General features: G+C 42.6%; 1 protein-coding gene across 1 annotated transcript in view; it reads right to left on the bottom strand.

Moving 5' to 3' along the window:
* Tmem67 (transmembrane protein 67) overlaps nucleotides 1-22,608 on the bottom strand; it is a 39,081-nt gene extending 16,473 nt beyond the window's left edge. Inside the window, exons 1-16 of the mRNA XM_048420161.3 lie at nucleotides 22,360-22,608; nucleotides 20,861-20,949; nucleotides 19,375-19,468; nucleotides 14,761-14,860; nucleotides 13,007-13,076; nucleotides 12,841-12,915; nucleotides 10,161-10,223; nucleotides 7,987-8,141; nucleotides 7,763-7,871; nucleotides 6,984-7,061; nucleotides 6,249-6,314; nucleotides 5,098-5,254; nucleotides 4,499-4,622; nucleotides 3,332-3,437; nucleotides 2,063-2,119; nucleotides 285-383 (exon numbers count right to left, since the gene is read on the bottom strand). Of these exons, the coding sequence (XP_048276118.3) occupies nucleotides 285-383; nucleotides 2,063-2,119; nucleotides 3,332-3,437; nucleotides 4,499-4,622; nucleotides 5,098-5,254; nucleotides 6,249-6,314; nucleotides 6,984-7,061; nucleotides 7,763-7,871; nucleotides 7,987-8,141; nucleotides 10,161-10,223; nucleotides 12,841-12,915; nucleotides 13,007-13,076; nucleotides 14,761-14,860; nucleotides 19,375-19,468; nucleotides 20,861-20,949; nucleotides 22,360-22,582 (1,665 nt within the window). The 5' untranslated portion in view covers nucleotides 22,583-22,608. The remainder of the gene's footprint in view (nucleotides 1-284; nucleotides 384-2,062; nucleotides 2,120-3,331; nucleotides 3,438-4,498; nucleotides 4,623-5,097; nucleotides 5,255-6,248; nucleotides 6,315-6,983; nucleotides 7,062-7,762; nucleotides 7,872-7,986; nucleotides 8,142-10,160; nucleotides 10,224-12,840; nucleotides 12,916-13,006; nucleotides 13,077-14,760; nucleotides 14,861-19,374; nucleotides 19,469-20,860; nucleotides 20,950-22,359) is intronic.
* Nucleotides 22,609-25,133: the final 2,525 nt, after the last annotated feature.

Here is a 25,133-nt window from a genome sequence, read left to right as displayed (position 1 = left end):
CATAATGACATCTTAGTATGTGCCACTCTATGGTACAAACATGCTAATGTAGAAAAATATCAAGTACTGGCAAAGACAAGAATAAAACTGGTCGTGGGAATGTGGGCAGACCTTGGATCCTGGGAAGAAAGTGAACTGCATTTGTTCTATGACCTCAAAATAAGCTTTCTAACTTATACTCCAAAAAAATAAGACAACGTTCTTTACTCATCTTCTAGCTGTATCTTATGGAAAAGATCCAGAATAGCCAAACATGAAAAACCTCATTTAAGAACTGAGTGTACCTGTAAATCAATCATGGGACTCCCAATGCGCCTTTTCCACCCTGCTGTCTTCAAAAGAGACGACAACACAGCCAGCCCACCCAACACACCCAATGAAATCTGGAAAAGGAACAGAACAGAACAGAAAACAGTTTAGAACAAACATAATTCCTCTCATTGCTCCTAAAACCCACTGTGGAAGTGAAATTACTCAGAAATTGGTGGGGAGCAGTTGAAAGGACATGGAAGCCGAGCAGTGAGAAACCCCAGGGGCTAAATTCGGGGAAAATTGTGCAAGAAAATGAATAGTAATGAATTACAAAATCACCTAAATTAAATATCCATGAGGTCATAGTGACTTAAATAAATAGCTGAATAAATATTGATGAGGGCAAAAGGGAAAGCTTCGCCTTATAATAAAGTTCCAATTTACAAATTTAGAAGAAAAGAAGGAAATAATAATAATAAAAAAGCCAACATCAGGCAAACACCACAGTGGTACTTTCTGCAGACAGTACCACCAGTGGGCAGCTGCAGTAGAGGACAGCAGCTGTAGAGGCCGTTCAGGCAGCAAGCGCTTGCTGCACATCAAAAGGACGCTAGCTGGATCCCCCGAACATGTAACACCCACCCACATAAAAAGCCTGGCGCAGGAGCCTGCAATCCCAAGGATGCAGAGGAATAGGCTGAGAGTCCCTAGAGCTTGCTGGCCAGCCAAATCCATGAGCTTAGTGAGAGGCACTGTCTTAAAAAAGTAAGGTAGAAACATATAGAGGACGATATCTAAAGTTGATCTCTGTGAACATTTATGTATACACACTCACACATACACACATGCACATACATATACACACACACTTGATGTGGGATTCCCCTCTGTATGCTGTGAATACTATTGGCTAATAAAGGAACTGCTTTGGGCCTATAGCAGAGCTATAGGGAAATAGATGGGGGGGGGGAACGGGACACGACACGGACACTAAACTGAATGCTGGGAGAAGGAAGGTGGAGAGAAGCCATGTAGCCCTGCCAGAGACGAATGCCAGAACTTTAGCCGGTAAGTCACAGCCATGTGGCGATACACAGATTAATAGAAATGGGTTAAATTAATATGTAAGAGTTAGCCAATAAGAAGCTAGAGCTAATGGGCCAAGTAGTGATTTAAATAATACAGTGTCTGTGTGATTATTTTGGTTGTGGGCGGCCAGGATAAACAAGCAGCCCCATCCAACACACGCTCACATGCACGTACACACTCACACACTCTCATACACACACGTGTGCACACACATGCACACTCACACGTGCACACACACGCACTCACACACACACACACGTGGGCACACACATGCACACTCCTGACCCCATGCACTGAGAAGGGCCTGGTGCACTCCTGCGGCAATCTCTAATAAAAGCACACAAACTCAATTTAAACATTGAAAACCTGTAGAGAAACCCAAATTGATGGCCAAAAAGGCTACCTAACCAATGCTAGCAGAGGATCATGGCCATGGAAGACAAAGGAATAGTGGACACTGACACAGACTGGCGGACACACAGAAGGCGTGACAACCGGAAGCAATGCGGAATCTGAAAACCGATGGAGAAACCCTGCACTTCCCGAACAGGATGCGGGTCCGCTGAGAGCACTGCACTCACACTCATTTCCCGTGACCATGGCTGTACCGTGGGCCAGCGCAAGAGTATAGGGCCAATCTATTTTCACAGTTTTATTTACATTCCAAAATTTTAAATCAAAAGTGTAGTGTAAATATTTTAACAAGTCCAAAGGTACTCACATCTGTCTGGACAAACGCGTCTCCTTGATTCATCTCATATTTGACCGAGAAGGAAATCTAGTATTTAAAAGAGAACGTTCAGTCATGAATTAGTAGTTAGTCTAACACTAAAATTAGACACCTTACACCTCCTTTCATAAGAGTAAATCTGCATCTGGATTGTGCTGTGTGCTGTTTCTGAGCAATCACTGCCATGGATGCTGGCACCCAGAGGTGCTGTCTGAGAACTCTCCACCGCACTAAGTCCTCGAACACACACGGAAGGGGAGAGAGTTTGTTAGGAACTAAGGTCATCGACAGCAGTTCAAGCCAAACCAATCCTACTTTATCTTCAGATAGGTTTCTGTCACTGAGAAAGATGATTGTCTTTGTATCAAAATTATTAATTAGCTACAAAACCATATCCTAAGAAGGCAGAAAATGCAAACATCTGAACAGGACACCTGGGGACATTATGGTATTAAGGCACACACATGCCATGGCACCCGTGTGAAAGCCAGAGGACAGCCCTGTCCAGTCAGGAGGTCCCAGGACGGAGGCCCTGCCCAGCCCTGCCGTGCACTCTCACCGCTAAGCAGCCACTGCGCTGCTCTTTCTTCCTTATGCTTTGGTTTCTCCACACTTGGCTTGCAAGTTGTGGACAAGGATACTATTTGAAGAAAGGAGTGCCTGCATCAAAAGAGAGGCTTTAGGAGGTTTAAGGCCAGGCGCCTTTTCTGTTGCTATTTAGCATCTGGTAATGAAAGCCACATGGATCTACTGTGATTTCTGAGTTCCTGGTTTAATCAGGCAAGGAAACGAAAAGCAAAATGCTCAGAAAACACAGATCCAGACACTGTGTGTCTCTGCGTACTTAGCCACTGACAATCCTTCCACTGACAGTCCTTACCCACTCTTGGGGCTGGAAGGATGGGTCAGTGATCAGGAGTCCAGACTGCTCTTCACAGGACCTGAGCTGAGTTCAATCCCCAGATCCCAGTGAGCGAGCCATCCTTAGTTCCAGCTCAACTCCAGCTCAGTTCCAGGGGATCTGATGGCTCCGACCTCCGTGGGAGCCTGAGCTCACATGTACATAGCTGCTCCATCCCACTACACAATGCACACGATTAAAAATAATAATTTCATTCATCCCTGCCTTTTAATACTCAGGCTCCATAAGAGCTCAGCTTCTTTCTTCTATTAGCCACTCCTGATTAAGATTTGAATATATAAAGAGATCTGTATAAGTGATATCAGCTGATATTAATACGTACAATGACAGGGGCTCACCTTCACAGACTGGCTGTTAGCGTCTCTGATATCAACGTCACTGTAGGCGATGGTCAGTAAGGGAGTGTATATGTTTCCATTCTTTGTGTTGGGTACAAGGCGTATGCTGTTAAAAGAAAATATACTCAAAATTATAAATGCATTTAACCCCTTAAGCATATATTTATCTCTTTTGAATTTCATATAGACTGTCCTTGTATTTTACACTCAGTTAGTACGGGCTAAGGAGGCTCACTATAAACTAGGGGTTAAACCGCAGTTCATCCTCACTGGCTAAACCCTTCAACACTGACGTGCGCTGCGGGACACAAGCTTGAAGCTCCGCTGCTGTAGGCTCTGACTCCCAGTGAGGTCACTGGACACTGGAGCTGTCTTTAAGGAACAGCTCGAAGAGCTGCGCTACCTGACACCTACAGACTGGAAGGCAACATGAGGAGGAGGAAGAGGAAGTTTCACTACAACGCTTGTTACATCTAGTTTGCTTCAGGCACCATTTGGCAAGTATAATGTATAAGTATCATACAGTTAGTGAGCCCCAAAAGAAAAATGCTAGCATAGCCTAACCAACAAGTCTACCCTAATTAGGTCTGATTTCATTTTATTAGGAATTCCACACTGGCAGGTTGAGCAGATGTCAGAACACAGTCCACACAGATGTCATCACGACGTATGAGAAAACTCTCACAGTGCCCGATTCATGAAATTGCCACAAGAACCCAAACGCATAGTGGGAAAATGGTAGGCTGCATGGCGGCACTCTAAGCTGGGTCAGTCATGGGATCTGCCATGGAAGGAAATGGGGATGAGGAGGCTGAACTCTCAGTCGGCTCTCAGTTCTTATTCAAGAATCCATCCTAGCAACTGGTATTAACTTCCTTCCTCTTCCTCTACAACCTACTGCCATCCACCAGGTACAGAGTGACCTAGAACGTGAGCCTGGGAAAACTCCTGAGGTCCTTCTGACGTCAGTTCCCCCCTTTATCCCTTAACCTCTACTGGTCTATGTCAACCTAGACATATCTAAGAAAACCTGATGTATCATTTCCGTTCAGGTCTCCTTACTGCTTCAGTCTGGTCATTCCTGGTACACACCCTCCTCGTGGTCCTCATGGCATGGTTTCAGACACTCCCAAGTCTACCTTAGTCAGTAGGCATTTGCTTACTTACCTCAGTGATATCTGGGTAGCAATTCGAACTACTCTTGGCTGACTTCCCAGGTCATTTTCTCGTCCACTGACTGCATCCACTAAGAAGATGCGCCGAGTAAGAAGCCACTTGCTGGAGCTGCTGTCTTTATCATAAAAAGGGAAAAATGGCATTGGGAAAACTGCTTTCAAACGGCTTAAGATGGCCCCCACAACATCTACTGACAAACCAAGATTAACGTTTAGTACTTTGCTCTGAGTAAGACGGCGACAAAGAGCTGCTCCCGTCAGAAATGATGTCTTCTCTGCTCCCTACCTGGGCCACATTTTAAAGCATGGACAACAACAAAAGAAATTAGCTTGTCCCAAAGAGGGGCGAGAGGGCGGAGGAAAAGTCAGTTCGCAGTTCCAGTCATTTTCCTCAGGACATTCTTTAGCAAGGGTATGATTCATAACGTTCTGAAAATGAAATTTGTAAACAGGCCCAAACACAGCAGCCACACTACTGCTTTATCGTGCCTTGGGGCACACTATATAAAACCATATCTGAGGAGGACCCTCACTACCGCCATCACTGGTCTACACCTACAGAGTTCGGCCATGAGAGAACAGAGGTCTTACCTTGATTCACAAACATCTTATTGTGTTGGAGATTTAGGTTTAATACAGGGATAGCCCACACATAATGGTGATCATCTTTGTCAGTGTACTCTAGATAGACATCATAAAATATAGGACTGGGAAAGTCAGCCAGGATTTTAGAGAGAGAGATTTCACACTGGGAAGTAAAACAAAAATAAAAGCGTCACAACTCAGAATTAGAAAGAATATTACCATTAAACATTTTATAATTTTGTGAAGAGTCTTTAAAAATAGCATTTGCATGTACTTCCAAGAGAATTCCATAAGGAAATCAGGAATTCTTAAAAGCTCCACTCAAAAAAAAAAAAAAATCCACGAGGAGATCAGATTTTTCTTTGAATACTAAGTGCACATCAAAGAAGAGGCCTAACAGCTGCTGCTGCCCTACAGGACGTGCAAATGACGCATATGACTGGCCGGCTCCCCTCACAAAGGCTCAGTGCATCTCTCTCTGTTCCCTATGGTCTATGGTCATCCATTACACTAATCTGCACACCAGGCCATCCTGACTTCCCAACATTGCGAATGTGGGTTCTGCATTAATTCCCTTCTGACCATGAGATAACTTGAGCATCACTGCCTCTCCAGTCTTCCTGTGTTTCCCTGGGAACTGGTATCTACATATTGACACACATGTACACATATCTACAATACAGTACTTGGACAGTCTCTCTGCCATTCTCTGTCTACATAGGTATTTGTTTACTGAGCTGTGTGAACTTCTATGATTGACAACCAGCTACACTGCAGTCATCATGGGTTAAACCCTCTCTGGGGCAGCACCTGGAGTAATCAGCTAATACCACTGGCCCCTGCCGGAGCAGATGCCAAGTGCCTCTCACCTTGTTTAGGACTGAATGGCTCAGCATCAGACTCCGGCTAGCTATTGACTCCCCCTGCTCACTGTGGTTCGTGTTGACTCTCCCTGCTCACTGTGGTTCGTGTTGTTAGAAAAGGATGATGGCATATGACCTTATAAGTCATGTTTATGGTAGAAAATTTGGAAATTATAAGAAATAAAACAAAAATCATCTCTGGCACAACTGTCCAAACTAATCAATAAAACTGTCTCTCTTCTCCCAACTGGCTGTCCGTGCTGCAGACTGTCTAACAGAGACAGAGACACTCACGTTTTGCTGGTAGGTGGTTCCAAAAGAATAAGCTGCATCCAGTCTTGTCTCTGTGTCTGGACAAAGCTTTAGCAGAAGAGTACAACTGATGAGCATCTCTCGCACATGATTTCTTTACTGAAAAGTTCTTGGGCTCCCTTATGAACATCTGTTCTATTTTCTACTACTTTAATATGTAAAGGCCATAAAAAGTTAAGAGAGGCCAGGCAGTGGTGGCACACGCCTTTAATACCAGCACTTAGGAAGCAGAGGTAGACAGATCTCTGTGAATTCGAGGCCAGCCTGGTCTACAGAGTGAGTTCCAGGATAGCCAGGGCTGTACAGAGAAACCCTCAAAAAACAAAAGAAAATAAAAAAGTTAAGGGACTATTTTTTTTGTTATAAATTAACGTTATAACTTGAAAACCAGTTTTAAGAAATTCCAATGTGGTGCTGGCAAGATGGCTCAGCAGGTAAAGGCACACTCCCCACCAGGCTTCAGCCCCAGCAGAGGCCACCACGGTAGAAAAAAGGGAACTGACTCCCACAGCCTTGCTGTTATCCTGCACACACCACTGGTAATCGTGAACACACACACATACTGTCATTTAAAAATTCTAATTTAACATGCACACCACGTAACATGCACACCACGTAACAGATTCTCTTCAAAAACCACTCTAGCCTGTTCCTTTTGTCCTTGCCACAGACAGAAAATGAAATATACAGTAACGTTTTAGCTAGAACCACACTTACCTGTAAAACACCGCCTTCTAAAGTTTGCCATTTGATAAAATTTCCTCTTATGTCATAGGAAGCAGCAACAAACTTCAGCTTGATGTTTTGGTTAAAGAAAACAATAGTAAAAGAATGTCAAATACTCTATGAAGGGTACTTTTATTACCGACTATTTTTCAATGTTAACACTATTTTTGCTGAAAAATTAAATTCAACTAAATTTATTTGAGCGTGAATTACTCCCATTATCGGTACATTTAAACACACCGTAAGACAGGACTGGTGTTTTACAGACGTATATTTGAAAACCACATGCAGGTGCCTTCCTCTTAGACCTGTTACGTGAGAGGACTGTGGACGGATGGTACAGTATACCATTCTGGAAAGTTCAACACCTAGAGGTGAGAACTAGGAGCTGTGGGGTGTGGAGATGCTGCAGAGCCTCGGGCAGTTCTGTTGCTGTCTTAAGTGAGGGCGTGAGTTTGCATCTGGTGATGACACCATGCTTCTCAGCCCTCCAAATGCCACCAATCCAGAATGCAGACATCACGTCAGACAGCCCAGCTCCACACTATGCTGTTTCCACAGCAGTTGATATCTATACAGCTGAATCTGTAAACTTCTAGAAATAATCTTGGAAATTAAGAAATGTGACTAGTAACTGTCTCTTCTGAAGTCAGGGCCTTGTGCACGTCAAATAAGCCCATCACCCCTGAGCTGCATCCCCTTCAGTCATTTCTTATCTCAAGGCAGCAGCTCACATGTGGTTATTCCTCTAGAGATGTGGAGACCTGTACCTGGTTCTGTCCTTTAAAACTGAAGTTTGTAGGAAGAGGGGTGGTACCGAGAACTTGCGGGGCCAATCCTGGCTGGTCTCCATAGAACAACCAAGGAAGGTTCTGCCTCCTGTGAACAACCAGACTTGTCGTAATGAAAGAAAGAAGTGGTGGTTTACTAACATCTGTGAAAACATCTGCTCTGAGTTCATCTCAGAATGCTTCAACAACCAAAATCACCTTACCAGAACGGGACAGAATGAACGCTGCTCAATCCAGCAGTGCTTTCAAAGATGTAATGGAACAGGCGGCATGCATCAAAGGTGGTAGAGTCATAGGAGTTCATGTTCATCACACATATATTTCCAAGAGCCTGGCAAGATGTCAGGTTAGCATGAACCTGCAGAAGGGAGGGGGGCAACAGTAGAGACGTGAGGTTAGCATGAACCTGCAGAAGGGAGGGGGCAACAATAGCAGGGCAAACAAAAGGTGACAGGAAAGTTATGTGGACAACTGGGTAGACAAGGAACTTCTCATCACTTTTACTCATGTGTCTGTGGATTTGCCTGCATGGGTCTCTGCACCACGTGCATGTCTCATTCCAGCAGAGACTGGAAGAGTGCTTCGGTTTCCCTGGGGCTGGAGCTACAGACGGTCGTGAGCCACCATGCGGGTCCTTTGCAGGAGCAGCTGTTAATTGCTGAGCCATATTCCCAGCCCCAGAAAATAAATTCTTAATACATGAAGATGAATAATAAGAATAATTTAATTATAAATTTTGGGCAAAATATTAGCACAAGCACCTGGAAGAAGTGAAAATACAGAGAATGATATTTAAAATAAAACCATCAAAGAGAATAGTTTTAGTTTAAGGAATACCATGGTTTATTCCACTTTGATTTATTTCACTTTGCTTGAGTAATTTATTTTTATGAACAATAAAATCAAATCATTAGCTGAGTTTAACCTCTCAACTTCCTTTCCCAGTTTTCTCTACTTGAAAAACGCAACTCCACTTTGGTACTTGAGTAGAAAGCTTCAGAAAGAACTTGCCTCCCGTCCCCCATGGACAGCCTGCTGGTGACTCTCCAGCCACACCCGTGCTCTCCCTCACGCAGTGTGACAGAACTCGAAGTCATCTACATGCTCCTGGTGTTGCCAACACATCTATTCTTCATGCCACAGCAATACTTGTGAAACCCGCAATCAGACAGTGCCCCTTGGCTCTGTGATCTTTATTCCTGTGGTGGTCTCCTCTTCAGACGCTCTTCCCCCTCATACTTCCATGGCGTACTAGCACTTCTTTCTGTTTTTGCTCAAATATCACTCCCTAAGACATGCATGGCTTCACCATTCTAGATGAGACAGCACAGGCCAGGCATGCTGGAGCAGCGATCTAATCTCAGTACTCAGGAGGCGGAGACGGGTGGATCTCTGTCAGTTTGGGCCAGTCTGGTTTCCATAGTGAGTTTCAGACCAGTCAAAGCTTCATAATGAGATCCTGTCTTAACAACTACTTCAACATAACAACTTAAAAAACCAAAACCCAACCAACCAAAACCCTAAAATCCTGAGCATACACAGACACACACTTACTTTCTTTGTTCTTTATTCTGACTTATTGCCTTCACACACTATTAATAACCTGGCAATTATTTAGACCAAATGTAAGGAGGGATGATAAGTACATTTTAATTACTTACACGAGGGAGGTTTTTCCTGTCTTCTGAATATAGAAGCTGAGAACAGGCCTGGCACATACCATATCACCGTGAGACTCTGCCTAAGTGACATTCAGTTTCTCCAGACAGCAAATCACAACTGTGGTGGTCTGAATGAGAATTGTCCCCACAGGCTCTTCTGTTTGAACACTTGGGCCCAGTGGGTGAACTGCTTAGGCAGGGTTGGGAGGAGGTGTGGGTGTCTTGAGGCTTCAAAATATTCCTTGGCATTCCCAGTGTTCCCTCTCCTTCTGCTTGTGGATTAAGATGTGAGTTCTCCGCTGTCTCTGCCACCACAGCTGCTCTGCAGTCAGGGACACTGTCCTTCTAAACTGTGAGCCCAGCAATCAGGGACTCTCACCTTCTGAACTGTGAGCCCAGCAATCAGGGACTCTTACCTTCTGAACTGTGAGCCCAGCAATCAGGGACTCTCACCTTCTGAACTGTGAGCCCAGCAATCAGGGACTCTCACCTTCTGAACTGTGAGCTCACTCAAATGCTCTCTTCCATAGGCTGTCACCTGGTGGGTTGTCACAGCAACTGAACAGTGACTAAGGAACCACCAAACGATCCTGGAGACACCATATGCGTGAACTGCACAATAGTCTACAGACTCTACCTCAACCCAACAGAAAGCCTTTACTCTTTTCAGAGACTATGACTAAAGAGATGATCCACTCAGAGAACTTTAAACTCACCCAGCATGCAGTCGCCGCCGCCTGCAAGTGCCTGGCAAACCATTCTGAGTTTAATGACATACCCTATAAACAGAAAGATGAAGATAGGTTTAAATTCAAAGGAAGATTCCTTAATCCTATGTCTTAGGAAGACATTAATACATATATTAACTGAGAAATGAACAATACTATTTTCTTACTGTTATTATAAAAATTTTTAAAAATGTTGATGAGTGCCGTCTACTACAATTGAAGCTGTGTGACCAAACAACGACACTGAGACAAAGGGTGACAGAATATGGACACACACCTAAAACACCGAGACAAAGGGTGACAGTGTGTACACACTCCTAAAACACCGAGACAAAGGGTGACAGTGTGTACACACTCCTAAAACACCGAGACAAAGGGTGACAGAGTGTGTACATACTCCTAAAACACCAAGACAAAGGGTGACAGTGTGTGTACACACTCCTAAAACACCGAGACAAAGGGTGACAGTGTGTACACAATCCTAAAACACCAAGACAAAGGGTGACAGAGTGTGTACATACTCCTAAAACACCAAGACAAAGGGTGACAGAGTGTGTACACACTCCTAAAACACCGAGACAAAGGGTGACAGTGTGTACGCACTCCTAAAACACCGAGACAAAGGGTGACAGAGTGTGTACGCACTCCTAAAACACCGAGACAAAGGGTGACAGAGTGTGTACACACTCCTAAAACACCGAGACAAAGGGTGACAGAGTATGTACACACTCCTAAAACACTGAGACAAAGGGTGACAGAGTGTTACACACCCCTAAAACACCAAGACAAAGGGTGACAGAGTGTGTTCACACTCCTAAAACACCGAGACAAAGGGTGACAGTGTGTGTACACACTCCTAAAACACCGAGACAAAGGGTGACAGTATGTACACACTCTTAAAACACCGAGACAAAGGGTGACAGAGTGTGTACACACTCCTAAAACACTGAGACAAAGGGTGACAGAGTGTGTACACACTCCTAAAACACTGATGCTAATTTTACTAATGAAAAATAAAGCGGCAAAAAGAAAAATGATAGCACCTAAGTATCCGATGGTCAGTATGTGCTGACTTAGTATTATTTTAAGTGTACCAAATTGATGAGCACTAAGGAATAAGGAGAACAATTGCTACACAATGGGAAGGTTGGAGCTACAGAGTAATATCTGACATCTCCTAAACAGTGCTTTGTAAACAACAAAGGACATCAGAATAACCCCTGGAAAGTCCTAAAACCAAAGGTACCCGATTTAACCAAAGACAACCAGAACAACCAGGAGACCAGGGCAGCATACATTTCTGCTGCTGCTGTTGTTATTTTATTCAGACTGGTTTCATGCAGCCCAGATTGGTCTCAAACTCACTACACAGTCAGCTGTGACCTTGAACTCCTGATCCCCCTGCCTCCACTTTCAAGTGCCAGGACCACAGAAGTGTGTCATCAAACTCATTTCGTAACTGAATTCTGAGAAGGATAGGTATAAAGCTCAGGTCGAAAGCTGAGACTCTGAGGTCACAAAGTGAGTTATAGATTAACAGAGGAGCTCCAACCAAACCACCTAGAACGCCATCACGCCACCAGACACATGAAAACACAACCGTGAGGCACTGTGGGAGCCCTTCGAATGGCAAAAGCCTTGAATAAGGTTGAAGAAAACACACACGGGCACAGTGACACTCTCACACACATCCACACGTGCGCAAATGTTCTTTATGATAAATAGTGCCCATGAATAAACGTGGAAGGCCGCTAAAGGAGAGAATCACAAAAGGAGATTAGCTAGAATGCTAAAAAATTCTCCCCACACCATCGATGGTCACACCACCCTGACTGCCTCATCTCAGAAGCTAAGTAGGGCTGGGCCAAGACAGTTCTTAGATGGGGGTTCTCCTCAAAACAGTAGTTTTCAACTGCTAAGGAGGATGCTGAGTGTAAGGTGCTCATGGCAACCTCATGGCAGGGGTTCATGGACAGTATTAGCAGAGATGGGACAGGCAGACGGACACTGTATGTGTGACAGACGTAAAGTACTGAGTTGAGCACACCGTTTTCTCTTTAATGGCTTTCCAACAAGCACACGTTGAATGTGACAAGTCAGGACAGATGCAGGCTGGGTTACCCACAGGCGGTAAGCCCTGGAACCTGAACTGTCAAGTCCATGAGGGACAGGGAGAGACTGAAGACTGTCTCACGCTAGAAAACAAAAGAGGGCATAACTGCTAAAGCCTGGCAGTTTCAGGAAAAAAAGACATCGTTGTGGCTTTTTAGAAATATTATTTCCTTTGCTTTCCCTCCAAGACAGGGTTTCTCTGTGTAGTCCTAGCTGTCTGGAACTCACTGTGTAGACCAGACTGGCCTCAAATTCTCAGAGATCCTCCTGCCTCTACCTTCTGAGTGTTGGGATTAAAAGTGTGCACCACCACCTCCTAGATATTTCAGTTTTAACTATGTAAAAAGTAAATGCATGTATACTAAAGGGACGGGCTAGGGTACAGCAGAGAGGACACTTCCAGAACACAGTGCCAAGCTATCAGACTCCTGTCTTAGCTGTTTGCATTTTAAAGGGATTTACACATAAAACTTTTTCAGTTTGTCTGAATTATGCAAAGGGAGAAATGCAGGACAACCTTTCTCAATCAAGCAAAAAAAGAATCAAAAATACTCACAAGCTCTCCATAGCGTGCCGTGGAAATTACATGCTGCCGGAAATTCCCTGTGTTGCTGAAACACAGCCCACCTGTCTTCACAAATTAATCAGAGAGAAGTGTCAAATTACAGAAAGGTATTATCTATTGAAGTAAAATATATATTTCATCCTCTGATTGTCCTTACCAAAATGAGAGGTTCTGAACATGTACAAGACCTGCTGGTATTTATGAACGTTGGTTCACAGTGAACACACCTGGTCAATATAATAAAAATCGTTTTTAAAATGTTAATGAATGACACTGAGACTAATTTAACTGAGAACTTATCTTCCCTAAATGGTACATTAGAACACAGTAAGTCAACTAAGTGATTAATTACATAAGCTGAAAACATTAGACTTGAAAGGGTTTTATGCCATTATTATAAGGCAAAGTATAAATGAAACTGGCTAATCATACAGGACCATTTTCTTAACTACATACATGAAAATATACAGCATGAGTAACACTAAACAGTGAAGATTATAAAATCATGGACCAACAACAGAGCCCAACAAACTCATGTCAATTGCCCTAAATCAATCTGCACAAGTAGGTGTATCAGATGCACCTTCTCAGTGAGCTGAGAACACAAGCATGTGTAGCCTGTCATCACATCTGTAAGAACACGTTTAGTCTATGACCTCTGTTACTAAGGAATGAGATGGAGAGAGTGGTCTGGACTAGTGGGGATCGAGACGGGCGGACATGGACATCAGTTGTCTATGAGATAGACAGGTTAAGACGCAGGCTACAGCATGGCATGTAACTCAGAACAGGCTGGAGAGGCATCAGAGGGAAACTTATAAATCAGCCGGGAGAGGATTCCGGAAGTTTTAGCTTGACTCAGTCCGAGAGGAAAAACTCTGTTGCTAAGTTTCACAGGGAGATGTGCTATTTTCTACAATAAACTCAGAAATGTAAGAGAAAAGCAGTACCAACAGGCAAGTGATCAATGAACACTTGCAGAGATACTGAGAATGCGGGGCTCGGTAGGATCTGTTTACACCAGAGGCGTGTGTGAAGAAGAAGAGGTAGTTGTGAATTTATGAGCAGGTACTGAATGCATACATGAAAAGGGAACAGAAGCAATATAAAATTGGGCTACCAATCAGTGTACTTGAGTTATGACAACATTTATTAATGTTCCCTTGTGTTGGTTTGAATGAGAACGGCCCCTATAGGCTCTTACATTTGAATGCATAGTCATCAGGGAGTGGAACTGTCTGGGAAGGATTAGAGGTGTGGCCCTGTTGGAGAAGGTGTGTCGCTGGGGTAAAGTTTCAAAATCCCAGGCCAGGCCCAGCATCTCTCTTTGCCTGTTGCCGAAGATATGGATGTAAAGCTCTCAGCTTTTACCCAGTGCCATGCCTGTCTGCTCCCCACTGTGAAAAACATGGGCTAAGCCTCTAAAGCTGTAAGCAAGGCCCAATTAATGCTTTCTTTTATCAGCATTATCATGGTCATGGTACCTCTTCACAGGAAAAAAATGTAAGCAAGACACCTTGTATATGACCTTGTAATATAAAATGGTTTCCGAATCATATGCTCTATATACTATTCTATAACTTATGTACAACTTACATAATAATGAACAAAAATAACTGTCTTTTGCTAAGAAATTACTACAACATTATGTTAAGACCTCTGCATGTTTATTTTGAGGCAGGACAGCTTATGAAACCTATGAAGGGAAGAATGCATTTCCATTCTAAACACAAGAGATTACGACTACCTAACATCAAATAGTAGAAGGCTAATAGAAGACGTGAACACACTTTATCATGGATTCTGGGGCTTAGCTCCTTTGCTGTCTAGACATATTCTCCCTTGGGAAATACTGAGGGAACATACAAACAGGGTGATATGAATGGAGTCAGCTTTTAGTACACCACTGACCTGGTTCCTAGAGCATCGGCTTTTGTGAACGAGTTTTCGTTTCCATCACAGAGTTCGCAGGTGGCTTGGGATAACAGAGATCCATTAACATTTCTTTCCACTGTGCAAGACACAAGTTAACAGTGAATGCTAAACTATATACTCTAAAATACGCATGTAAATGTACAATTATAACAATCTCAAAGCAGCATCATTTGGTTAAAAGGCATGTCAACCACCTATATAATGAAGCATACAAGAAAAATATTTTCATTCCAACTGAAAACATATAGAAACCAGTTTTCTAAGTGATTATAACAGTAAATCAATATTTTTCCTAAACAAAATTTTTTAATGTCTTTCCTGTCATACTGGGATGAGGAAACATTATCTTCATAGATTGCTGGCCAGTTTCCAGAAATGGGAGGGCTTTTAATAACCTCCAAACACAAACACCCCACCCAGCACTAACCCTCATGTGCAGACACAGAACTACAGAAGCACCTGCACTGGAACATTCTGGGTTATATGGTATTTGGTGGAGCAGAATCAAAATGTCTAAAATAGCAGAATGGTGATATACCTATGATTAACTTGTTTCAAGATGTAACAAATTTAATCTCTGAACTTTGTGGGTTTTGACTATTTTAAAAATTATAAGCCACAGGCAAGACGGCACATGCCCATCATGCCAGCACTTGGGAAATAGAGGCAGGGGCATCAGGAATTCAGGACATCTGTGACTACACAGTGAGTCCGCCAGCCTGGTGTAGCACAATTAATAAAAATTCAGAGACAGAAATCGAGGTTCAACCTGAAGGTCAGGAAAGCAAAACAACCAGCCACTGGCTCTTGCTCTGCCTCAGTCTGAAATGGTGATCCTACCTCCATGAATCTCAGAATGAGACTGTGACTGAGAGCTGTCTCCTTCCTCCCATTTTATATTCCTCTCTAGCGCTGGGATTAACAGTGTGCACCAATACCGCCTATCACAAGCTAGTGTGGCTCCTGGGATTAAAGGTGTGTGTCATTACTACCTGTAAGGCTGGCCAGTGTGGCTGCTTTACTTTTCTGGTCTTCAGGAAAGCTTTATTTATTAAAACACAAATGAAACACTACTACAGTCTGGTCTTCATGAGACATTACCTCGATAGAAACAAGATATTCCACATCTCATATGTAGGGAGGAGTGAGGCAAGAGAGATAAAAGAGGGTGGCGGCTGAGAATACATTATAATACACATATGAAATTGTCGATCAACAAATTTAACTAATAAAAAGTAAGATTATATTTCTTACTCAATAATTTGTAGGATGATTCTTATATTTATTGAGGAACTTGGACCTCTAACTGTTGTCCACATTATGAAAATTTCTTTAGTCTGCAATTTGGTTTAAGGTACTTCTCTGTATATCTGTAGGTAGGCGTGACTATGCATGGGTGTGTGAAGGGCAAAGGTCAATGGATGTCTTCTTCTATAATGTTCTACCTATTGTTTGAGACAAAGTCTCAACAAGCATGAAGATTCTGGGATCCAATCTGCTACACACAGACACACATGCACGCATGCACACACGTGCGCCTCCTGGTGCTGGCATTACAGATCTACATACATGTCTGGCTTTCACATGAGTTCTAAACTCAGATCCACATGTGTGCCTGCAGTACTTAAATTAACCCACTGAGTCATCTCTTTAGTTGTTGGTTGTTGGGACTTCCATTTTATGACATTTAAATTTTTTATACAATCAAATTTATCAATTTTCCTTCCCAGGGCTTTGAAGTTGTTGTTTTTCTATTCTTAGAAAGACTTACATACAAAGAATGTAAGTCTGTCTTTAAGAATTTTCATACTTTATAGTAAATATTTAAGCATTGGATTTACTTGGAATTTAGGGATTGAGGTAGAAACCCAATTGAATGATTTCTTAATACCATCAGCCATTACTGATAATTCCAGTTTTCACACCACACTGGGTGGTGCATACCACAGGGCTGGACTCGCTTCGATTCTGTCTTGGGTTCCACACATGCTGCTGTTGAAAGCATAAACCACACACTATCTGACAGTATGGCTCCTCCTCCAGAACTCTCATGCATTTTGTGAGCAAACTTGAGAATCTGTGTATCATCAGGGACAAACAAACCCTGGTAGATTTTATTATTAATACCATTCCTTAATATATAGGCCAGCTAACAGTTTTTATATGTAATCTTCTCAGCCAAATATGAAGAGTCTATTTTTATTATGAAAGCTTGCTTCTGGCAGTCTCCCCACAGCTGCCACGATGCTCAGCTGACCCACAGCCTTCCCTTCATCTCTTTTCTGTCTGTTTTCTATGATGCTGGCCAGAGCCACATGGCTGACCTCAAGTCATGTTGGAGTCCACAAGACTACACATGTATACAGTAAATGAACATCTGACAGACCAACAGACAGACCCACGGGAAGTACATACATCCACGTCCACATGGAACAACCCATTCTGCGGAGCTGCAGGAGCACTGGTCTTTTGGAAAGGTCGCTGTCATACCTGTGGAAACCTTGTGAGGCCATGATTCTCCCTTCAAAATGGGATTCATTCCCAAAACACCTCAGCAGTGTAACTTCTCCTGCACAAGCAACAGAATGACCTTTCCAATCCCTCACATCATGAGGCCTTAGAGCAATAACATCCACTCTTTGTTCTAACAGTCAAATTTACAGAAGAGTCAATCCCACAAAACTACCTGCTAACAGGCCACATAGAAATGTCTAAAGAAGACAGGCACTGAGCAGGAAGGCAGCATGCCCCACCTTTGCTAACAAACAAATCTGGGCATCCCCAAAGCTGGTTATCACCAAAGAGATTGGATGAGGAGAATGGGGGAATCCAGGATTCAGGGATGTTTAGTAACTTTATCCAATGGTTTGGAATATCAGGTCCTTCCCCTTGAACGCTGGCTCTTCCCTGGGTCGTGGCTCCTGTTCCCGTGTGCAGCTTTGTCAGGCTCTACCTGCCCTTTTTGTGATTTCGATATGCAAATTATCATTGCCCTTGCCTATGGAATTTTCCAACTATGTGTGTAAAAACCAGAAACCTCGTGGCGATCACCTCTTATTCTCCTTCTTCCCTTATTCTTTTTCTCTGTGCCCCTTCACTTCATTTTTCTCCTCACCCCAAAAATAAAAAACACACAGAGGTAATGTGCTTGCATTAATTTTTTACCCTCGGATCCTCACTTGCCATAGACATCCAAATCTGAGCCTTGAGAGGGTACTGAGGCTGGTACTCAGGTCTCCACCCCTGCCTCCCCCCAAAGTCAACTCAGCAGCAGTCAGCATGGCTTCCCTCTTCCTTCCTCAATTCTCCTCTGGGCAGCAGCCGGGACTCACAACTCACTCACCCTCAGGTGCTGTTACTTTAAACTCTAATGAAAATAGCCCTTAGCTTAAAAAAAAAAAAAAAGCCTCTTTCACATATACTCCTCAATTAATTTATCTTGTACATCTCTTCTAAAGTTTGTTCCACTTTGTATTTTCTTACATCACATTTTCTAGTGACTTGTTTTTTACACAGAATAGACTTTTTAAACATTAACACTGTAACTTAAGAAACTCTGTGTTACAGGAATTTTTAAGGATTTCCTTGGGTTTTCCAAACATCCAGTAACTTTATATTCAAGTAACGACTTTTAAAAAACCTTTCTTTCCTATGAATACATTCAATGCTTACTGAGTCCAACAATTTCTGTTCTTTCCCAAGGACTGCCATTAACAGACATGCTCACTACTCTTCCCCTTAGGAATTACTGTCAAGTCTGGTGCTGCACACCTTTAAACCTAGCTCTGGGGAGACAGAAGCAAAAGACCTATGTGAGTCCAAGGCCAGCTGGTAAGAGGGTTTGGAGCACGGATTGGGCACACCTGAGGCCCAGGCGGGGCGGGGAGAACTGACTTCTGCAAGTTGTCCTCTGAGCTCCATGCGAGCATGCACTACACAGGTGCACACCTCAGTGCTCTATGTGCACATGCACACACATAATTAAATAAATTCAATTTTAAAAATGAAAAAAATCATATCGGCTTTTGAGTTGAGATACAGGTATCCTGTTTGATTAAGGAAATACCCATCTAATGTTGAATTGGGAAGAATTCTTAAAAATTTTCTTCTCAGTGTTTGCTATGTTAAGCATCATAAAATTTTGTACAATGATTTCTTTTACACAATGACAAAGCCATTTAAAATGATGTCCTTTACAAAATAAACACAAATAAAAATTCATCACCACTGTTGTGATCTGCTGGCCTGGTCTGTCACCTTAAGAGACAAGCACCACCCACTCCCAACTCCCCACCCCCACCTAAGCTAGTGGCTCTCCCACCTCCTCTCCAGTCCTCTCTTCCTCCCTCCCTCTCTCTGTCCTGGAAAGGCAGCTTCTGCCTCTCTCTCCTTCCCCTCCTCCCCTTCTCCTTCCTTTTCCCTCTATAACCCACTAAATAAACTCTATACCCAAACTCTCTCTGCATGGTGTATCTGTCTGCCTGCCTCGCACAGAGGCCTCAGGCGACCCTCCGCCACCCTTCACGGGACGGTTCCCCACTACTGCTCTATAAATGATAACAACCACTATTTTATACACACTGTTCTTACCTAGTATATGACCAGTGGGACACTGGCATTTTCCTTCAGCTGTTAAGCTACCAGGGCAAGAAATACAGTCCCAGCCATCTTTGGTAACACCTTTCTACAGTTAAAAAAACAAAAACAAAGAGATTTTCTTCTTAATTAACAATTCAAAATTAACTGCCAGCTTTGCATTCACAAATATAAAACACAACAAAACTCATGAGAATTTAATAAATAAAAATCTAGTTATCAGTTTACTCTTGCTTGTTCCACAATATCCTATTTAAATATTCAAGTTTATAGGTTTTTAAAATTTGTTATGATTCCAAGTGGGTTTATATCACATGAATTATACAGTTATTAATTTGATTTAAGCGAATTCACTAGAACACTGATATAGTAAGGTGGACTGGCAGAGGTTTAATAGAATCTGACATCACGAGGATACCTTTTCATGTCACATGGTTTAGGACAAACCAGAAATGACAGTCACGAAATAGTTAGGACCGAACTCAGCAGAGACTAATGTCAAAAACAACAACAAAAAGACACAAACTAGGCGTGGTTGAAAAGACTGGACTTATTAGTAAATGTTTCTATGTAAGGTCCGCTGTGTAACACGGAAAACTACAATAGCTTCAATAATATCTCTGGAAAATAAACTTGCCCCGAAACTATGTTCTATCCACAGCTCTCATTACCAGCCATTTAGCTACAAGTGGTTCTTCCAGAACACGAACTAAATATAAACATGGCGTTCAGATCCACAGGACCATAGTTCGGAGGATAACAGATTCTCAGACTAACAGAATAGGAAACATGCCATAAAACTCAGAACCAAACAGACTGAAAAGGAAATTAGATTTCAGTCCACTGAAAATTAGCCTATGTAGCAACTACTAATCAACTAAATTTCCCTAAACATGTATGGAATAAAGAGACTAACAAACTGTAAAGCATATTTAAATTTTTATTGATGCAACGGGCATTGGATAAACACATTGCACTTTGCATGGCACTATGAGTATGGATCACCATGTGAGACCACACACGTACACACGGAGGTCCATCTATGAGTATTGATCACCGTGTGAGACCACAGACCCCGTAGGTCCACCTGTCTCAGAGTATCTGCCCTGGGATGCTCTACGTGTGTACCGCACACCTTCCCTTCCTTCTGTCTCAGAGTATCCGCCCTGGGTGCCTCTATGTGTGTAAGGCGCGCCTTCCCTTCCTGACACCTGAGTTACTCTATGAGGAAAACAGGACCAAGTTTTCACCGCACTGACTCTAGGATATCTAAATCAAACAATTCCATAACAAAATGGATCTCTGTTTTCCCCCTCAAGTTCTCATGCACTTTTAGTGATCTCTCAAATTGTACAATAATAAAGTTAGTTTAATAACTTTAAAGTTTGTGAAGAAATGGGAAAGATTATATTAAAGTTTGAGAGAGAGAGACATTTATTAGTTTTCCCCCCAAAGTTATTTCAAACTAAGTTCTTCATACCATGTTTTCTGGACACTTTTTACAAACAATGGACGGTCCTCCATTGTTAGAGATCATGTGATATCCTGGCAGACACACACAGGAAGTTCCTGAAAAGACAAAAGCCAATTTCTGTCCTTAGTGAATACAATTTCAAGACAGGGAAACCTAACACTTCTTACGATCTTGAAGCTTGAAGTGGTGGCGAATGCTTGGGACCCCAACACTTGGGAGGAAGAGGCAGGAAAATCAGGCAGGAGTTCAAGGTTATCCTCGCCCATATAGGGAGTGGGAGGCCAGCCTGGGCATTGTGTGTGCGTGCGTGTGTGTGTGTGCGTGTGTGTGTGATGCACATGAGCACATGTGCTCGCATGGGGAACACTGACTGGATCACTGAACTTTATATACCTTGGCTTCTTGCTTGGTAAAACAGAGAAAGTAACAGTACATACCTAATAAGGTCAAGACTTAGAAATGTCTGGTATTATGTTGCCGCTATTTAAATTGTAACTATTACTAAACTATGAAAACTATTTTCTTGTATTAAACTGTGTGTGTGTGTTTAATGAATTTTGCTAATATGTTATTAAAAATTCCTTTCAGCCAACACATCATTGTCACTCTGTGTAGAGAGACAATAAATACGGCATGGTTCTTACTATGCAACGCTGCTGGATAATTAAGTAGAAATAGCACCCGCAGGAGCCTATGCACAACACACACATTTTCCTTTATAACCACGGAACAAATACAACCTAAACACGTTTTCTCTCATGCTTCCTCTCCTGACACTCTGATCGGCACTGCTCACTGACTGAAGTGAGATCTAAAGACGACGGAGTTAACCAAATGGAGATGCAAAGCATTTGGAGCTTAGTAAACAGAAAAAGACTTAGTTTGGGGAGTTTCAGTGAGAACTAGACCCATTAATGCAATTTGGGGGAAAAATTCACCTAAGTCTAAAGAGGAGTAAACAGTAACAATCAACAATAAATGGGGTAGGTCCGAAGGAAATCTGTTACAGACGCACAGGTGTGCGTTGCGGGCAAACAGACAAGAGTTCTCCTAGCTTCCAGTGTACGTCATACGGATGTCACATCTGGGCTTTAATTTCCTTATGTGCACAGCGCACAGAATCTGATCATAGTTAAGGTCGCCTCCAGCCCTCAATTTCTTGAATTTAGGAGCAGGATTACAAAAAAATAAAAAATAAAAAAATCGCGTTTTCTCCCTTTCTTTCCTGCCAGGGTGCTTCCCTCGTCACCCCGGGTTACTCCTTCACTATTTCTACTCTGCTCTTGTTGGGAGGCTTTCCGGTACTATCCTGAGGATTCCCTTGCAGGGACCGACCCCTGGAAATGAGCTCCTGGCTAAGGTGGGGTGGTGGGCCCGGGGTTCCCGATCTCATTCCGGAGCCAGTTCCAGGAACCCTTTCCTTAGGCGTGGCGGCTGTGAGTTTTCGGAAATAACATTCTAAGTGTGTCACTTAGGTCAGGGTCCTCCACCCCAAAGCGCCTCACCTAGGGAGTCCCGCCTCTGGTTGGCGCCACAGGGCTCGCAGGAGAGCGCAGAGATGTCGAAGTACTGATGGAGGCCGCACGACTCGGGCCGCCGGAAAGGGAAGGAGACGATCTGGGCCCACGAAACTTCGCCGAGGACCAAGAGAAGGAACGCGGCACCGGCCGGGACTGGAGAGCCAGGTTTGGCCATCATGGCCACCGCAGGCCCGGCACGCGTCACCATGGCACCCGCCGTCCGCTGGCGCCGGCTCCCAGCAGCCTCTGCGAGGACGCTAGCGCATTCGCTGAGCTGATTGGACAGCCGGGCCCCGCCTGGTTGCTAGGTTACCACGCAAGCGCGCGGAAGGATGGCTCTGGCACAAACTGAAGTGGCGGCGGCTATTTCGAATGTATTTAATACATGTGTTATTTAAACATAATAATAATGTAAACTGCATTTAAAATGTATTCTGGGACACAGTTAATTTAGACTATCTGGAAAAAATACGACAGCAACAGAAAATATCTGGTTACAACACTTAAAAGTAAGTATTGTTTCATGAAGTTGGCAATGACACACACACACGAGAATTTATTCAGGTAATATACTTTTAACAGTAGAGGAGATATGGCACGTATTTTTAAAATCTCACTGAGGTAGTGGTTTTTTCAGGGCATGGGCTTGATCTTCGGCAAAATCCTTATTAATTTCCTATGCGACATGAGAATATCTCTATGACAGAGGACTGGAGAAAACCCTTGCCGACTAAATCTTGGTTTTGTACTTTTCCTGTTTTGTACACAGAGGACCATTCATGTAAAGCTCATCTTAGTTGTTTTGAAAATCAAATTTATGCATACTTGTGTCTTTCAAAGTAGACACCATTGTGGACTGATAGCTCAAAGATATTTTGGCATTACATTTATAGCTCATTTTTGGGTTCTAAGACAAAAATGGTTCTTGATAAATTTTAATTCTATCTTGCTGTACTTTTTGTTTGTTTTATCTGTTTATCCTGATCTCTCTAATAAAATCATCTGGTAAACTCTTTTTTTTTTTTTTTAATCAGTGGAAGCTTGCTCTGTTTTGTGTTTTCCCAGAAAAGGTAAAGTTTTGTAATAAAAGTGGTGTCTGACCTAACAGTCGAGGTACATGCCTGTAATCCCAGTGCTCGGGAGGCAGAGGCAGGCAGACCTCTCTAAGTTTGAGACCATCCTGGTCTACAGAGCCAGTTCCAGGACAGGCTCCAAAGCCACAGAGAAACCCTGTCTTGGAAGAACAAAAACAAGCAAACAGAAGAGGTGTTGTGCCCTCATAAGGAGGGTATTTCTATTCTCAATGCCTATGGGAGATGCATCTAAGGAAGCTAGGTAACTCTTAAGTTACCATTGTGTCTTTCTCAAAAGACTAACATTGGATCTGGTTTCTAGAATGTATGACTAAAGAGTTGTGTTCTCCTAAGCAGTTCCCCAAAGAGAAAAATCTTTTGGGTCATTATTTTATTGACCTGTAAATAGCTTATTTGGATACATTTAAAAGCACCTGTTCATATAATCTTTCAATCTCTTTTAAGCCACCTGAGCAAGCATTATCTTCATTTACAAGGTTTAGAGGTATGCCCAACATTACCCAGTTAAGATATAGAAATTGTTCATGAAAGTGTCAGAAACTAGGGGAATGTGGCTTAATGACAGCTTAGAGAGAAATATATCAGAGAAAGATTGGATTTGGAGAGAATATTGACTATGATGTAGGAACCAAATTATGCTCTCTTTATAATATTAATGTTATTAATATAGTTAATATTAATATTAATCTGTTGTATCTTTATGGAAATCATCATTTCTCTATTAAATGTAGACAAGAATGAGAGATTTAAAACAAATTCTCTGCTTGCAATTTGCAGAAACAAACTTTGAATTCTGTAAATAAATTTCAGGAGTTATTTAACCAAAATGTGCCCCCTAACAATATAAATGCTGCAAAGGGGGTTAAAATAGAGAAAATAGTCTTTGAAACTAGAAACTGAATGGTCATGTCTTTCCTCTAAGAGTATAATTTTGAAGGAGCAGAAGAAACTCCATTTTGAGAAAGAACTCCATTTTAAACAGGACCTAACTAGTGGGGTGGGGGTGCATGCAGCCCAGCAAGTCATAAATATTCCCTAGAAACTGTGCCTGCCCTGGTCAAAATGGCCCACCAGGTTGTCCAAACAACATCTTGTAGTTTTCTGATTAACCAATGTTTTGAAATTCTTATTTGCTGACAGTTGCTGTTTTGAAATTCCTCTATACCCCCAACCAATGAATTCAAAAGTTGTATATTTTACCCAATCCTGAAACATCAAGGCTGTGCCATCCTGCTGTGGTCTTTCCCTGTGAAAACCCCTTACCCTGAAGCCTTGGGGCAATCTGCCCCACAGGCTTTGTCAGAGTGTGGGATTCCAGGCTGAGCCAGTCAACTTGTGATCAACAAAGCTCAGTGCATTTGCATCAGATACTGTGCATAGGGCAAAACAGCTGCAACGAAGCTTTGACAACAACCAAGTCATTCTGAGGTGTTTTTGTTAAATAGCTTTTGGGTGGGGAAAAAAACAAGAAGGCAACCTAAAGTTTTAGAAAGGCACAGAGTTGAATGAGAACTTAACACAGAGTTAAGGTCAGGGAACAAGAACAAAGAGCCCAATTATTGTTGGATGATGTACCTTTCTTGCTAGGATTGACTGATGACCAAAGGTTAATTCCTTATATCCACTGCTGCCTTCAGTCTCCTGATTAAAAAAAAAAAAACTATT

Source organism: Myodes glareolus, chromosome 16 (assembly GCF_982192425.1).
Source record: "Myodes glareolus chromosome 16, mMyoGla1.1, whole genome shotgun sequence".
Classification (NCBI taxonomy): Eukaryota; Metazoa; Chordata; class Mammalia; order Rodentia; family Cricetidae; genus Myodes; species Myodes glareolus.
Note: the sequence above shows the minus strand (reverse complement) of the source record. Positions and strands in the feature narration are given on the sequence as shown.